Source organism: Rhinolophus hipposideros (genome assembly GCF_964194185.1).
Source record: "Rhinolophus hipposideros genome assembly, chromosome: 12".
Lineage (NCBI taxonomy): Eukaryota > Metazoa > Chordata > Mammalia > Chiroptera > Rhinolophidae > Rhinolophus > Rhinolophus hipposideros.
Window position 1 is genome coordinate 60,402,272 of NC_138058.1, and position 17,609 is coordinate 60,419,880.

General features: G+C 37.6%; 1 protein-coding gene across 1 annotated transcript in view; it reads left to right on the forward strand.

Annotated features, from left to right (window-relative positions):
* Positions 1–17,609, forward strand: part of HADHA (hydroxyacyl-CoA dehydrogenase trifunctional multienzyme complex subunit alpha) — a 38,399-nt gene that overhangs the window by 10,517 nt on the left and 10,273 nt on the right. The window contains exons 5-12 of the mRNA XM_081068640.1: positions 1,425–1,563; positions 2,814–2,933; positions 4,503–4,605; positions 8,578–8,700; positions 9,163–9,281; positions 11,252–11,308; positions 13,027–13,136; positions 17,011–17,145. Of these exons, the coding sequence (XP_080924766.1) occupies positions 1,425–1,563; positions 2,814–2,933; positions 4,503–4,605; positions 8,578–8,700; positions 9,163–9,281; positions 11,252–11,308; positions 13,027–13,136; positions 17,011–17,145 (906 nt within the window). The remainder of the gene's footprint in view (positions 1–1,424; positions 1,564–2,813; positions 2,934–4,502; positions 4,606–8,577; positions 8,701–9,162; positions 9,282–11,251; positions 11,309–13,026; positions 13,137–17,010; positions 17,146–17,609) is intronic.

Genomic DNA, 17,609 nt, shown 5'->3' on the forward strand with positions numbered 1-17,609 from the left:
GTTTTTTTTTTCCAATTACAGTTGACACTCAGTATTTTTTTTTCTTTCCCCCCTTCTTCTACCTCCCCCCCACACACACACACACACATCAGTTCAAACCTTCGTTTCTCAGTCTGGTTGTGTAGGACACTGGCCCATGCTGGTATTAGGAGCCTTGCACTCCCTACCTACTTACCCTCTCCCCACCCCTCCCCGCAGTCAGTCGGCAGCTCTCGCCAGCCACTCACGCTGGCTGCTGGCCATGGCTGCTCACGGTGGCACACGGTAGCCCACCGCAGCACTCAGCAACCCATAGCAGCTCACAGCAGCCAACAGCAGATTACACCAACCTCTGGCTGCTCACCGCAGCCCAGCTCCAGGGAGAGCTGTTGTTCACAACCTTAGCTGTAGAGGGCGCAGCTCACTGGCCCATGTGTGAATCGAACGGCGAGCTCGGCGTTAGGAGCGTGGCGCTCCCACCACCTGAGCCACTGGGCCAGCCTCAATATTATTTTATATTATAATAGTTTCAGGTGTACAGCATACTGGTTAGACATTTATGTAATTTGCGAAGTAATTCTCCCCACCCCCCCCCACACCGCCCCGCATTAATCTAATACCCATCTGGCACTATACACAATTGTTGCAACATTATTGACTCTATGCCGTACTTTATATTACATCCCCATGACTATTTTCTTAAACCATTTTGTACTTCTTAATCCCTTCACCTTTTTCACCTAGCCTCCTCAACCCCCTTTCCGTCTGACAACCATCAGTTTGTTCTCTGTATCTAAGAGTCTGTTTCTGTTTTGTTTGTTCATTCATTTTGTTCGTTAATTTCCACATATAAGTGAGATCATATGGTATTTGTCTTTCTCAGTCGGACTTATTTAACTTAGCATAATGCCTGCTAGGTCCATCCGTGTTGTCACATTGAAAGCTTCTTTTTTTTCTGCCAGTTTGATTGCTGTTTAATCTGAAAGCTACCTGATAGGAAAAACCTTTCATGTGACAGTGAAAGTATTTACGAGAAGATTATTTTCTCATGTACAGAGCTTTGTAATCTAACGATTTGTTATATTAGGTTGGTGCAAAATTAATTGCGGTTTTTGCAATTATTGTTAACCTTTTAAACCGCAATTACTTTTTTTTTTTTAAACCACAATTACTTTTACACCAACCTAATAGAAGCAGAAATAAACTGTGCAGCACATTTTGTTCCATGGTCTCTGGATCCAGAAACTGAGCGGTCTAATAGAGCTGATGTCAGTGATGTTAGTGCTGTCTGACGCAGAACCATTCTTAAACCTCTGAGTACGTGAGGGATCACTAGCACATACTGACGTGATAGGATGAGGATATAGTAAAAGAGGCGTTTAACAAAATAGGCTGTAGTTTCATCTTTGATTTTTTTCTGTTCTCTGCTTTCACGTTTACTGCAGCATGTTAGGCGCTTGCAAGACCGCTGACGAGGTACGACAGTTATCACAGGAAGGACAGAGAATGTTTGAGAAACTTGAGAAGTCCACAAAGCCTATTGTGGCTGCCATCAATGGATCCTGCTTTGGAGGAGGACTTGAGGTATAAATACAGTCCAAAGTCACGGTCTAGCTCATTGGTGGGATTCACCAGCTGTAAACCTTTAGGCTGTGGTTTTTTGTTTTTTGTTTTTTCCCTGTTTGAGAACATTTACTCTTTAATTTGCGTTGAAAATCAGTTCTTTAAATATTTCGGTTACAAGTTCTGAATAGTGAAGACGTAGTAGATACTGCAGGTGCTCAGTGTTGGCTCCCATCCCTTCCCCCCACCCCTCACCCCAGGCCTTGCTTCTTCCCTCAAGATAAAAATGGGCAGTCTGCCCTAAATAAATGGCCCCCTGTGTCAAGTGTCAGCAGCCTCAGGCTTGGATGCAGTTGGATTGAAAGCGGTGAAGCCCTGTAGCTTTCCCGACAAGACCCGCGCATTTAACCATGCTCCAAGAATTCCAGTGATTGTGCCCAGACCCAAGGGGCAGTACCTCAGAGGTGTCCTGGGTCATTTCCCCAGGTGCTAGCACCTTAGGGCTGGTTTCCACCACAGCCTGTCCTCCCCTAGACCTGTCTTCTGCAGAGGAAGCGCTCCCCAAGGGCCATGATGCAAGAAGAAGCAGAACTGTCTCTGCAGCCACTTGCTTATACCAGTGGAACTGAAAAGCTCAAGTCAATCTGAGCCAATGCACAGGAAACCTCCCTCATCTCAATCTCTGCCAAGCTCTGGTAGTGGGTTGTGATCATTCCCTACTGCCATGAAATGCTAGAATCTGCTCTAAATGAGAACAATGGCTAGAATGGCTCCTAGCAACCTGGAAAGGTTGGCACAAGCACAGCTATGTGTTCTCGGAGGAGAATCAACTTTCTTTTTAGTTATCAAACTTCTGGATAAGTCTTAATCCTTATTCTCATGGCACAGAGCATGTGAACCAAAGTGTGATGCTTTCATTTATAAATTGAGAAGATTTGAACTAGATCTCTCATTGAAAAGGAGAGTCTCTGTAGGATACAGGGCTTCTTCACCTGGAGTGCATATACAATTGTGTGCATTTTCCTACTGAGAGCTTCCATAGCTTACAGCAGATTTTTAAGGAGCTCTGCAACCCAAAAAGAGGTGAATGAATTAGGAGGAAAGCATGAAATAAGGCTGGAAAGGTAAATTGCATCATATGCCAGCCTAAGGAATTACAGTTTATTCTATGGGAACGTTCCTGCTGTAGAAGTAATCTTCAGACCCTCACAGATCCTAATGTTATAAAGTTACATTATCTAACATTCTAATTTGCTTTCATTTGTATGAAGCTTGCCATTGCATGTCAATACAGAGTAGCAACAAAAGATAAGAAAACAGTGTTGGGCGTCCCTGAAGTGTTGCTGGGGATCTTACCGGGAGCAGGAGGCACACAAAGGCTTCCCAGCATGGTGAGTGTAAGACCCTCCGGACCTGGGGGCACTTTTACATCTACTTCCTCGTGTGCAAAAGGCATGACATGGGTATTCATTGTAGAGTTCAGAAACCCAAATATGAGTATATGGCATCAGTGACATTTTTATTCCTGGTATTTGTTTTTTCCAGTTCTATTTTGTATTTTTTTAATTCCTTGGTCAAAATTATTGATCATGGTCCTTTGTTAGTCCATGAAGAAGGATGAAGATAAATAAGATACATGTCTTGCCTCTAGAGGTTATAATTTAATCTGTTCCTTCTCTGCATAGTACCATCGTATCCATTTTTCAAATCCATGGGTCATATTTCATGAACCATACAAGGGGCAGACCCTTCACCTGATTTGGATGACGTCCTTGCTGTATTCTGTAGAACCAGAAGAGGCCCATGAGGCTCTTGAATTCTTAAGCAGAGAGAGGAAGGACAGTCAGACCTGGAGGCCGCAGAGCAATCTTGATACCCAACTTGAGGGCCTGCTGAACCTCAGAGCTTCTAGCACTATCGATTCCTCAGTGAAAACAAGGCTCAGTAGAAATACTCTTGGAGGAAAGTTGATATTAGCTGGGCACAGAAAAATAGGAAGGTTTATTCTGTTAGTTTTCTGATAATAGTTTGCATTCCTTCATACCGTGGTTCCCTGAAAATAAGACCTCGCCGGACCATCAGCTCTAATGTGTCTTTTGGAGCAAAAATTAATGTAAGACCCAGTCTTATTTTACTATAATATAAGACCGGGAATATAATATAATATAATACAATATAATGTAAATTAACATAACTTAATATAATGTAATTAATATAAATTAATACAATATAATGTAATTAATATAATATAAAATATAATACCAGCTATAATATAATATGATATAATATAATACTGGGTCTTATGTAATATACCCAGTCTTATATTAATTTTTGCTCCAAAAGACACATTAGAGCTGATGGTCCAGCTAGGTCTTATTTTGGGGAAGACAGTAGGAATTGTCAAGAGGATTTATATGTGTGTAGAAAATATTGCTGAATTTCTTTTGTTTTGTTATAGTTGGTATTTGAATATTGCTACAAGCCATATCTTCTAGTACTTACGTAAGAAGCACTTAGCTGAGTTCTACTTTTGTTAAGCCTAAAATTCTTTCTAAAGATATTGTCAAACCTATCAGGTTTCTGAGTCTCCACTAGTTCTAATACAGGAATTTTAAATATTGCATAAATGATAGGAAAGAAACTCAGAATGACATAAATGCATAATTTTAGGAAACATGAAATTATTTCTCCACCTTATCAATTCCATAAGACAGAAATCCTACATACTGAGTTAAAAGAAGAGCTAAAAGACATTTTTGCTTCAGCTGAAGATTTCTAATCCCAAAAGTTACCTAAATGTGTATCAATATGATGGAAAATACAACTGATCGATAAATAGTGTAAAAATCTGGTTTGCTTTTTCTCACTTTAGTATGTATTTGGCACAGTTGAATGATTTGTAAACTCTAATTGTCACTGATGTTTTTTCCCCTATACTCTGATCCTTGCTTGTATGTTAGGTGGGTTTGCCTGCTGCTTTTGACATGATGCTGACTGGTAGAAACATTCGTGCAGACAGAGCAAAGAAAATGGGACTGGTTGACCAATTGGTGGACCCCCTAGGTAAGTGTCAGCATGCCTCAGAGTTGGGCCTTGTTAAGTTATTTATTTTCTCAAAGAATTGATATCTTGAATATTTGTTAGAGTGAAACTCAAACGCTTAAGAACTGAGTCATCATTCTGAAGAGTGAAGTTTTCTGAAAATCACAATACTAAATCATTTCAACATCACTCCAGTTTCTATTTTACTTTATAAATTGGGCATCATGAGTCCAGAGTTGAATGAAGTCATTATTTTTGGTTCTTAAATTACCTATATCATTATCCATGATAACCCACCTTCATTTTTGTGTGTTTTAATAATATAATAAACACATATGAAGCAACCAACCTGAGAGTGGTCTTCAAACAATAATTGTCATCTACTGATGTGCTGCTTCCCCCGCATGCAATTTCTTTGCCTCCCTTCACCCAAGGAGATCACTATTCCAGATTGTGTGTTCATTACCCTCTTTTATTTCTTAAAAGTCAGCGTTATGGAAATGTTATTTACATAATAATAAATCTACCAATGTTTAATATACAGTTTGAGTTTTGATGAATGTATATTGTGGTGGACACACAACCACATCATACAGTAGAACATTTCTAATATGCAGTATTTTGTCTTCTTTCACTTAGCATAGTACTTTTGAGATTCATCCATGTTGCGTATGTCAGCAGTTTGTTCCTTCTTTTTGCTGTTATTATATTGTATGGCAAGATATTCCATAATTTGTTTATCCATTCACCAAATAATGGACAGTTGAGTTGTTTCCAGTTTGGGGCTGTTCTGAATAAAGCTGCTATGAACATTCATCTTTATGTGGACGTATATTTCATTTCTATTGGACAAATACCAAAGAGTGGATTGGCTGAACCATATGATAGATGTGTGTTTAGCATTTTTTTTTTAATTATTATTATTTTTTTATTGGGGTGACAATTTTTAGTGAAATTACATAGATTTCAGGTGTACAATTCTGTATTACATCATCTATAAATCCCATTGTGTGTTCACCACCCAGAGTCAGTTCTCTTTCCATCACCAAATATTTGATCCCCCTTACCCTCATCTCCCACCCCCCACCCCTCTTTGTTTAGCTTTTAAGAAACTGTCAAATTGTTTTCCCAAAGTGATAATACCGTTTTGCGTTCCTACCAGCATTATAGGAGAGTTCTAGTTACCAACGACTTTGCATGGTTAGTCTTTTTAATTTTAGACATTCTAATAAGAGGGTAGTGCTATCTCATTTGTAGTTTAATTTGTGCTTCCCCTAATGACCAAAGATACTGAGTTTCTTTCATGTGTTTATTTGCTTTCTGTATATCTTCTGGTGCAGTGTTCAAATGTTTTATCCATTTTGTTTCATTGAGTTTTTCTTATTACTGAGTTTTCAGAGAGTTCTTCATATATCAGGATACAAGTCCTTTATGAGATCTGTAATTTTCAAATATTTTCTCCTTGTCTGTGGCTTGTGTTTTCATTATCTAAGAGCAGAAAATCTTAATTTTGATGAAATCCAGGATCCTTTTTTTTATGGATCATGCTGTTGGTGTTCTATCTAAGAAATCTTTTCCGCACAAGATCACAAAGGTTTTCTCCTGTTTTCTTCTGGAAGTTTTGTAGTTTAGCTTTTACATTTTGGTCTATGATCCTTTTCAATTTAACTTTTGTGTGAGATAAAGATGGAGTCTTTTTTTTTTTTCCATAGGAATATCCAAATGTCCTGTCACAATTTATTAAGAAGACTCTTCTTTCCCCATTGAACTAACTTGACATCTTCATTGAAAATCAATTCACCCTATATTTGAGTTTATATCAGGATTTCCTATGTCCAATTATCTATATGTCTATATGTCTTTACCTAAGCCAGTATCACACTATCTGAATTATTATGTTTTTGTAGTAACACTTGCAGTCAGGTAGTATGACCCACTCCAACTTGGTTCTCTTCTTTCAAAATTATTTCACCTAAACTAGTTTCTTTGCATTTACATATAAGTTTTGTAATCATTTCATCCATATCAAAAAACAACCCTGCTAGGATTTTGACTAGAATTGCATCTAATCATTGTAACAATTTGGGGAGAATTGACATCTTTTTTGAGTCTTTTCATCATGAATATGGTATACCTCTCTATTTAGGTCATCTTTCATTTCTTTTTTTTTTTTTTTTTTTTTTTTTTATCTTTAATTTCTTTTAGCAGCGTTTTATAATTTTCATTGAAAGTTTCTTGCATGCGTTTTCTTAAATTTATACCTAAGTATTTCATACTTTGAGCCAGTATACTATTTTACTTTAATTTCTCATTATTAATTACTAATATATGTAATACAATTGGTTTTTGTACGTAGACCTTGTATTCTATGATTTTGCTCAATTTATTAGTCCTAATAGCTTTTTCTATAGATCCCTAAGGATTTTCTACATAAATAATCATGCTGCCTACAAATGAAGACATTTTGGCTTCTTCCTTTCCCATCTGGTTGGCATTTATTTCTTTTTCTTAACTAACTGCAATGACCAAGATCTTTAGTACAATACTTGATAGAAATGGTGGAAGAAAATACTATTGTTTCAATATTAGAGGAAAGCATTGGCCCTGATGCTGTGGGGTATACGATGTTATTGTAGCCTTTTCATATGTGCCCTTTATCAGATTGTGGTGTTACCTTTTATTTATAGTTTGCTAAGAATAGATGTTGAATTTTTGTCATTTGCTGTTTCTACATCTAATGAGATGATTGTGTGGGTTTTTTCTTTTTTAGTCGATTAGTAATGTCAATTACTAATTTTTGACTATTCAATCAACTTTGCATTCCTGGAATAAACTCCAGTTGGTCATGATGGCTGGATCAGCTAACATTTTGAAAGAAATTTTTATGTCTGGTCATGAGAGATAATGGTCTCAGGGATAATTTTCATGTAATATTTTTGCTTGGTATTGGTATTAGGGTAATGCTGGTTTCATAAAATGAGCTGGAAAATGTTCCCTCCTCTCCTATTTTCTGGAAAATTTTGTGTAGAATTGTATTATTTCTTCCTTAAATACTTGATAGAATTCACTAGTGAAGTTATATGGACTTGGAAGTTTTCTTTGTTCGGAAGGTTTTTTTTACCTGTGAAATTCAATCTCCGTAATAGATAATAAGGCTATTTGGGTTCTCCATTTCTTGAGTGAACCGTGGCTATGTTTCAAAGATGTTGTCTATTTCATTTAACTTGCCAAATTTATTGCAATAAAGTTGTTCATAACATTTCATTATTATTCTTTTTAATATCTTTATACTCTGTAATGATGTCTCCTCCTTCATTCCTTAAATTGATAATATGTGTCTTCTCTTTTTCCCTGATGAGTCTGGCTAGAAATTTATCAACTTTATTGATCTTTTCTAAGAACCAGCTTTTAGTTTTTCATTGATTTTTTTTTTCTGGTTTTGTTTTCTGTTTTATTGATTTTAGCTATCTCATTGTTTCTGCTTGCTTTTGGATTTAATTTATTCTTTTTCTAGTTTCTTAAGAAGGAACCATAGATAATTGATTTTAGGCCTTTCTTCTTTTTTAATATAAACATTTAAATCTATAAATTTCCCTCTCAGCATTGCTTTTTCTGCATATTTTAATGTTATGTTTTCACTTCCACGAATGTCAAGATATTTTCAGATTTTTCGTGATTTCTTCTTTGATGGCTGTGTATTTTAGAAGTGTGTTGTTTAATTTCCAAATATTTGGGGGATGCCTCAGATATTTTTCTGTTATTGATTTCCAGTTTAATTCTGTTGTGAGCGTACAGTCAGTCCTGATTATTTGAAGGTTCCCTATCTGTGAGTCGATAGTTCATGACTATTCCACCTACCAGTCTGGCCTGACATGGGAAGCTGTGCTAGAAGTGGGTTGCAGACCCTTTGGCTTTGGCATGCCTAGGTTTTTGCCTACCTGGGACTGATCTAAGCCGGGTTTGCATTCCAGTCTGTTGTGTTCATTTTTATAGGACCAGGATTAAAACCTCCAGAAGAACGGACAATTGAATACCTAGAAGAAGTTGCAGTTACTTTTGCCAAAGGACTAGCCGATAAGAAAATCTCTCCAAAGAGAGACAAGGGATTAATGGAAAGTGAGTATCGTTATTCAAGCAAAGCTTTTTTCGAGGGAGTTGAATTTTATTTGCTGTAAATTTTAAATGAGGAAGAGGTAAATACATTATTTACTCGAAGCATAAAGTCAACCTTAAGGAGTACGACAGCTGTGCTGTAGGGTCAAGTCCTGAACCTCACACTGATTAGCTAAAACCATTTTTTAAAACCTTTTTGTTTCGTAAATTTTAGACATTAATGCAAAAGTAGACTACTATAATAGTGTAATAAACACCCATGTATCCAACATCCAGCTTTAGCATTTATCAACTGATGCAACTATGTTTAAAGAAGTGCTTAGGTTGAAATTTAGATTTTGTGTATCAGAATAAGGATCAGTTCTTTCATATAGCTGGAACTACTGCATTTGTATTGAGTTTATAGCACAAACTAACAAGGAAGACTTATTGCTAATAAGTATCTAAAAGCATTTTACCTTACAGAATTGACATCCTACGCCATGAATATTCCATTTGTCAGGCAACAAGTTTACAAAAAGGTGGAAGAAAAAGTACAAAAGCAGACCAAAGGCCTTTATCCTGCACCTCTGAAAATAATTGACGTGAGTCTTTTCCCATACTCTGATTTCTTATATTTCCTCCCTTGCATCGCACAGTACTCTTTATTGTCATTCTGGACCATATGCCACTGCAAAAGTTCTTAATTCTGCTCTTAAAGTACTTACCAAAAATAAGAGAAGAGTATAGCACGCTATGAGGACTCATATAAATCGACGTACTGGAGGATAATCCATTGCCCGGCATACTTATTAGTTGATGAGTTTAAAACTACCAGTTATAAACCAAGAAGGAACCTATGTCATGTCAATATAACAAAGCCAGTGAAATAGTGAACATTTATAAAGAGGTAGTTGAAACAAAATTGATGGCTGTGTTCTATCCTTAGTCAAAACAATTGTCAGTACCTAAAGTGTCTCATTCACTTCCCCATTGCTCTAATTATTAAAAAGATGTAATGACATAGAGAGGTTCTGAAAAAGGTCAATCAAGGAGGATAGTTAAAATGATCACAGTGTTAACTGAAGAAACTTCTATCTGAAGGTAGACTTTAGAATGGAACTCCTCAATCTGGAAAAGACCAAGATTAAGAGAGCGTATAATCAAAGACCTCAAAATTAGAGAATGGATCAGTCCAGAGAGAGATTTTGAGCAGAAGACACCAAGTACATAAAATATGAAAGGTGACCCCCTACCTCCAACATCTCCCAGTCTGGGCTGGGGAGATTAGATACACACACATGTGGTAAGGCAGTAACAGTATAAGGGACATTATAAAGCAGCACAGGATTAATGCCAGATAATTGGGACCGAGGAAAATTGCTAAATGCACAGAGGAGGGAATAGTCACTGTGAGCCAGAGATCAGGAAGAGCGGGATTTGACCGGAGCCTTGAAAAATGGGTAGAGAATAGGTGAAGGGAAATGGTGCCAGGTAGGGTGGGCATTTCGAGCAAAGTTGCAGAAGGCAGCACGCAGGAGGCTCTTCAAGGAACCTTTAATGAGATCAGTTTTGTAGGAGGATCGTGAAATGTCTGCAGAAAGGCAGATCCAAGCTAGATTTTAGGTTGTCAATAATGAATTAAGAAATTTGACCTTTGAACTATATAGGCCATGGAGAACCATTTTCATAGCAGTGAGAAAAAATGGATTAGAAGGAGACAAAGTAGAGCGATGAATTAGGAAGCTATCTCAGTACCTCAGACTTGAAGTTTGAGTAAGATCCTGAGATATGATAGTAAAAATATGAAGGTAGTAAAAGACTTGCCAAAGATAGATACGAGCCAAGTTTTAGAAGTATTGTATGTAGATATTTCGGGAAATTCAAGCAACAGTAGTTTAGACAGAGAAGTCAGGATGTAGATTTGTTTGTTTTTTTAATCTGTCATTCTCATAAATGATGGTGATTGAGTTCAGGGTCATTTCTTCCTCTTTTATACTTGCTATTGTACTTAGGATAGAACTTACCCCAAATACTCAGTTGAATTTCAGAGCTCCTGATTAATGTGATAAGCTAGATGCCATGTCAGGAAGACTGCATTGAGCGAGAAAAGAGCTGAAAGTGGAACTCTGGGGATCTACCTACATTTAGAGAACAGGAGGAAGGTGGGAGACACAATTTAAGCAGGGGGGAAGGTCATGAAGAGGAACAGGTAAACCTATTGCTGGACGTGGAAAGGGGTGGTGATACCTCTTGCTATGATAAAATACTAGGATTCAAAGGTGGATAGGGCGGTGGATTTGAGCAGTGACACCTCTGTTTTCCTATTCTGACTTTTTAATTCTTTTTCCTCCCATTTTATTTCCTCCCATTTTATGATAGGATTAGCACTAGCCTCAGAGGTGGAGAATTAAATCAGTCTTCAGTAACCAGACACTCAATCGTCTCTTCTTTCTCCATTGCGGACTCTTGACTTACTGTTTAAAAACTAACAACACTAGCAGTTTTATTCAGCATTATTGTACATCTCGCCAATCCAGTCCAACAGTGAACAAGTACTTTATATGTTTTTTAGGTGGTAAAGACTGGAATTGAGCAAGGAAAAGATGCTGGCTATCTCTCTGAATCTCAGGTAAAGTTATTTCCTTTCAATTTTTTATTATTAGATCAAACAAAACCAAAGATCTGAAAGTGTACAAAACTAAAAAAGTATGCAAAGCCTAGTAAAAACTTTTTCTCCAGTGGTTATCATTTCTTATGATTAATCTCAGTGAGCAAGTAGATGCAAGGAAACCCTAGTGGTCCCCAAATATTTGAACTTGCTCTTAATAACAAGGGTAAAACTAGGAAGAGCAGGGGCAGAGTTGTAATCCTTTCAAAATGAATTGCTTGGACATTTTGTACTGTAGTTGGGCTGGTTTTGTTATGATAAAATGAATACATTGATAGAAAAGTAGAATTCTTACTTGTTAGGGCATAGAGATAAACCTTCAAAGCCAAGCCTCTCTTTGGTAAATTAGCAAATGAAAAGAAATGTTTTTTTACCAACTAAAAGAAGAAAAGGGACGCAGAAATCAGCCTCACCTCTCTCACTTTCTGAGTTGGTGACATGACAGATTTAAGTGGTTTGGGTTGTTTTTAAGTTTTAAGAAGTCATTGAAGAATGATTGCTCGTTGCTAATATTATAGGACAAAAGGTATCTGACTAGCTCAGGACAAGTTCCAGAGGAAACATTTCTTGTACTTCATTGCTTATTGCAGTTCACTTGATTTATTCTTTTACATCATAACCAGCTATACATATATATATAGTAAAATTGAAGCATATTTCATGAATCAATAATTGTCCTCTGTGTGTGTTGTACTCAGTGTTTCCTGTCTGTTATGTTTATCACAACCCACTAATTCATGACCACTGATGGATCGCTACCCACACTTTGAAAAGTCACTGGTTTCTTGAATGGAACCTACTGCGTCAAGATTAGTAAAGCATTGATTCTGTAGATTGTTTCATGTTTTGTTAGGACACGATAGCGACTTTATGAGAAGGAGTCCTTCTTTGAAATACAATTTGAAACCATGTAATCGTGCCAGTAAATTCTAGTAATATTGGTGATGATAATAGCTAATATCAAAACCCTAGTCATTTTACAAGCGTTCTCATGTAATCCCTACAATACTACAAAATAGGCATAGTTTTTCCCATTTTAAGGATGAAGAAAGCTTCACAACTGGGAAATGGCAAAGTCAGTATTCAAACCCAGTTCTGTCAAACCCAGACTCTAAATCTCATGCTCCTCCCCATTAAATTGAGGCTTGTTTTTTCTCCATAAGTGGCAAGGTTCTTTTTAAAGTGGTAGGTACCACGTGGGCAACATGCTATAGTGGAAAAGGTCATACTACCAGGGTTCAAAGTGGTCATACTACTACTTTGAGGCAGTGTGGCTTTGAGCAAGGTCACTTAATTTTTCTGGGCCTCCTCTTCCCAATCTTTAAAATGAGAGTGTTGGTTGAGATGATTGTGAAGGTCTATTTAGGCTCTGACACTCTAAATCCATGAAAAAGGGTTCTACAACCTCTGATATAGAGAACGAGAGCTCAGTTATATCCCAAACCTTTTTTAAAGCAGTCGTCAGAAAGGGCTGCAGATAAGAAGAACAAAGAGAAGACACATCAGTAGGAGACAGAGTTCTGCAGCACAGGCATGAGTCCCCAGAGGCCCTTCTGTCCTGTGCACATTGGCTTTGCAGGAGTTACCTCTGCTCCTCAGACACACCGAACGGAAGGAATCCACATCCCTGACATTGTCTGTCCATTTCTACCTTTTCTTGTTCCTTCTTTAAATTTCAGAAATTTGGAGAGCTCGTAATGACCAGAGAATCAAAGGCCTTGATGGGACTTTACCATGGTCAAGTCACGTGCAAGAAGAATAAGTTTGGAACTCCGCAGAAGGAGGTTAAGTAAGTTCAACTCTACCTAGGAGGCCTTTGTAGATTTGATGACGTGACAAGCTTGTAGAGGTCTTTGAAGATCTACAGAGCTAGATTTACATCTTTAATCTTGTAAACGCTTCTGTCCTGAGCACGTTGGATCCTTATTCCTACTGAGAATTTTTTTGGCTTTATAGTTCTGCCTGTGCTGAGTTTTCTCCAGGCCGCTGTGCTGCCTCCTATAGAGGCTTTCATGTCTTGCCATTGATGTCCCCTAGAAGTCTGGTTGAGGTCCCCCCTTCCTAAACCAAACACACACTACGCCCTATTTCATGATCTTGTTTCTCCCTGGGACTTGAGATACTATCTCTGGGAACTCATACTTCTCCCTCATTAGAAAACATAAAACCTCATTCTAATTGTTAAAACGTTGACCTTCTTCTTGCTTACAACCTAAACATTTGAGATTCTACTTGACTGTTTTGTATCTATTCTATTCAGCAAGGCTTTCGACGTTTCCTAACTAGCTCTTCAGCATCTTAATAATGCCCCTAAACGCACCTTTTTGCTCCGAGGTTCTCAGCATGGGTGATGTTGCCCCTCGGGACATTTGACAATGTGTGGAAGTTATGTGGTTGTCACAGCTGGGGAGGGAGGGATGCTACTGGCATACAGTGGCTAGAGGCCGAGGGTGCTGCTAAACATCCTACATTGCATGAGCCAGCCCTACAACAAAGAAGTATCCAGTCCAAAGTGTCAACCTTGTCAAGGTTGAGAAAAGCAGCTAATGGTACTACCTTCTGTCACCTTGAATGAGATTTCAATCCAACATAGAAGATAAAATGGGTAAGAAGTCTGGGCAAGACCGAAGCTTCTAGCCAAGAGGGCTGATATCCAAATACAATATGAAGTAGGACCCCAAGTCCCTCTCCAGCACACGTGGTGATCAGTACTAACCTGGTGCATTTGTTCCATGTAACACCGACAGCATCTTGCATTCACTGGGTGAGGTAAATCACTTTCGTGTAGCAGTACAGTGATGATGGCCACTTAAATCTGCATCTCTTCACCCGGCCTGCAGAAATCAGATGAACAAGGATAACAAAGCCATCCATTCCCCATGTGCAGCTTACGTAGAAGGCAGCTAATGCTGCTAACCTCTAATTATGTAAGAGGGAGACTTTATTGTAACAGGAAGGAAAGGAAGCAGAAAAGAAAAATATTAAGAAGTCCTGCAAAATCACGAAATCATGACACACTAACTTCTATACTCATCCTTCCACCTACCAAAAAAAAAAAATATATATATATATCAATTAAAGAGACTGTGTTTTGCAATAAAGGAGGGTCCTTTTATTTATTTATTTTTATAATTTTTTTAAATTGGGGAACAGTGTGTTCTCCAGGGCCCATCAGCTCCAAGTCGTTGTCCTTCAATCCAGTTGTGGAGGGCGCAGCTCAGCTCCAAGTCCAGTTGCCATTTTCGATCTTAGTTGCAGGAGACGCAGCCCACCATCCCATGTGGGAATTGAACCAGCAACTTTGTTGTTGAGAGCTCCTGCTCTAACTAACAGCCATCCGGCTGACCCTAAAAGAGGGTACTTTTAAATTTAGAAACCTAGTTAGCCCCTCCAGATTCCTGCTCCTGTCTGCAAATAACTTATTAAGTGCAGATAGTTTATAACCACCTGGAGGTGTTATATACCAAATACACAAAAAAAGACAGGCAACGTCCATATAAAACTAACATGAGAAGAAAAAACAAAATGAGAATCAAAATACTTAAGCTTATGAAAATTCTCCCCCCAAGAAACAACCATAATGAAGAAGAAAATTTATAACAGAACACTTCCAAACTTGCATTAAATATCCTTAAACAAGCATTTGCTGATAAGAAAAAAAAACTCCTCTAATCAAAATACAAAACCTCAGAACTAAATGGATAGAAAAACATGATATAAAAATTGACCTAACTGGGGAAATAAATTGAAGAAAGGGGTAGCATCACCTTAGAAATTAAGACTAAATTACAAGGTACCCAAAGCAGATAGGTTGAATTGAAAATTTAATCCAGAGCATTGAAGAAGGGGATGTCAGTAATACCTCCACTTCTGTCTGTGTAGGCCTTTCCCCTTGCCTTGGATAATAATTCCTTATCTATTTTTTCCTAAATTAATTTGTATATAAAGAATGCATCTCTGTTCTCCTTTTTAAAAGACGATTGTAAATAAGGTTAGATACGAGATGATACTGTTGTGTTTAGGGTTGTAATATAAAAGGAATCTTTGTGTACGACCCTGTAGCTTGCTCTTTTTATTCAGTGTACAGTGCATATTGGTACACAGCAGTTATCTCATGCCTTTTAATCTCCTACTGATAGGATTGATGGCTGTTTCCAATTTTTCATTATTATAAACATCGTATGACAGTTCATTGCATGTCACCTTGTGCATAAGTGCATTTCTCTAGAGTAGAGAATGAGAAGTAGGTCCTAGAGTATATGATTTTGGGTTTTAATGTATTTGCCCTCCAAAGTAGGGCAAAGTATACTTCCATCAGCTCTGCATGAAAGAACCAGTTTTTGTACATTCTCACTGATAATTTAAAAGTTTTTGCCCATCTGATGGGGAGAAAATAGCTCATTTTAATTTTTATTTCCTAGATTATTGGGAAAGTTGAGCATCATTATTTGCAATTTCTTCTTTAGTGAACTGCTTTATATAAGCCCTTGACCATTTTATGTAGTTATCTTTTTTAATTGATATATGCATGTTCTTCATATTTCCCCAGAATAATCCTTTCTCTGCTATGTATCTTAAAATTTCTTCCTATTCTGTTGTCGTCTTAATATTGTGGGGTTATTTATCAAACAGAAATTTTTAATTTTGATGCAGTAAATGTATCAATCTTTTTTTAGCCCCTATTCTTTATGTTTCTCTACCCTGTTTTCTCATTCTCCAAACACTTAACACTCACCATATAAATATTTTTCTTATTACTAAACTACATTTGAAAAACGCTCCAGGACTTGAAATTAGGTTTCCTTTTTGGGTCCCGAATATGATTTTTGAACATTATAATCAGAATTGTTAGGAGTAAAATTTTATCCTGCGTTACAACTCTAATTTAGGTCTACAGTGATGTAAATTTAGCCTTCTGTTGTGAAAAAAAAATTTTAGTTATATGAGAATATCCATATTGTTCCAGAACTATGGAAGACTAAAAAGAGTGATCAGATATGATCTCTGGCCATCAAAAAGATTAGAATTTGAGACAAAAAATAATATACACGAACCTATTTCAGAATAGTGTGGAGTAAGCCAGTTCATCCTGACAAGTTCAGGAGGAATTCAGAAGTGGAAGAGGCAGGAATGTGCGAGTATGGAGGTGTTTGAAGGCGGGTAAGGTCTGAAAGCGAAAACACCATCCAGGAGACGTTTGAACTAATCCCAGTTAGGAGTGATAAAGGCACAGATTTCAGGAGAAATGAAAGATGGCTGAAAAATGGTAAAATCACTAACAAAGAAGTAGTTGGAAGAAGAGAAGTTACTCTTGGGCATGTCACTCACTGCAAGTTGGCTTTTGTTTGGAAAACAAAAACAGTCATGTTGACTTAAGCATAAACTGAGTTGTTTTCTTTTCGGTGATCTCAGACCTGGTTGGAAATCAATATAATTCTGTCTTCTTGGATAGACCAATTCTTTTAGACCTAATGAATTTCTGTATTTAACTTTGAAGGCAATCATTTACTAAAGGTATATTTTTACAGATAAAAATTATTTGAAATCGCTTATTGTTGTCCCTGCTTTAGTGGGTTTATTGGATGATAACTTGGGCAGTCTTCCACTTTTACTGAAATGATTAGGAGTGATTTACTAAAAGTCATTTTATCTTTGCCTTTCAGGCACCTAGCCGTTCTTGGTGCAGGGCTGATGGGAGCCGGCATTGCCCAAGTGTCTGTGGATAAGGGCTTCAAGACGATTCTTAAAGATGCTACGCTCACCGGGCTGGGCCGAGGCCAGCAACAGGTGCTCAAAGGGTAAGCCCGCTCTCTTCCTCGGCCAGGAGTTCGAATGGTTTGGTTTTTGCTGTCCCAGGTCCCTTTTTCCTGAACATGACGAGTACTAGACCCTCCATAGTTAATCCAGGTCTCCTTTGATTTGGGGGAATGCTAATTCCTTCCTTCACTTTATTTTGTTACATATGTTATAAACCATTAACGTCATTGGAATCTGTGCTCTTTGAGTGCAGAAGAGAAAACTTTATTAGATATTTTAAAATGCCATTTATTTTATGCTTTGGAATCAGACTAGAAATTCTCATGTTTGGCAACTTGGAAACTATTTTCCATGTTATTGCTATATTGTTGTGAAACATTGAAACAGCATGACTCCCTCTGTCTTTGTGGAGAGAACAGAGGCTAGGATGTGAGGAAATGACGGTAACTGCACATTGAAGGTAGGGCAGGGATCAGAACTCCTGAACCTTGTATTTCTTGACTGG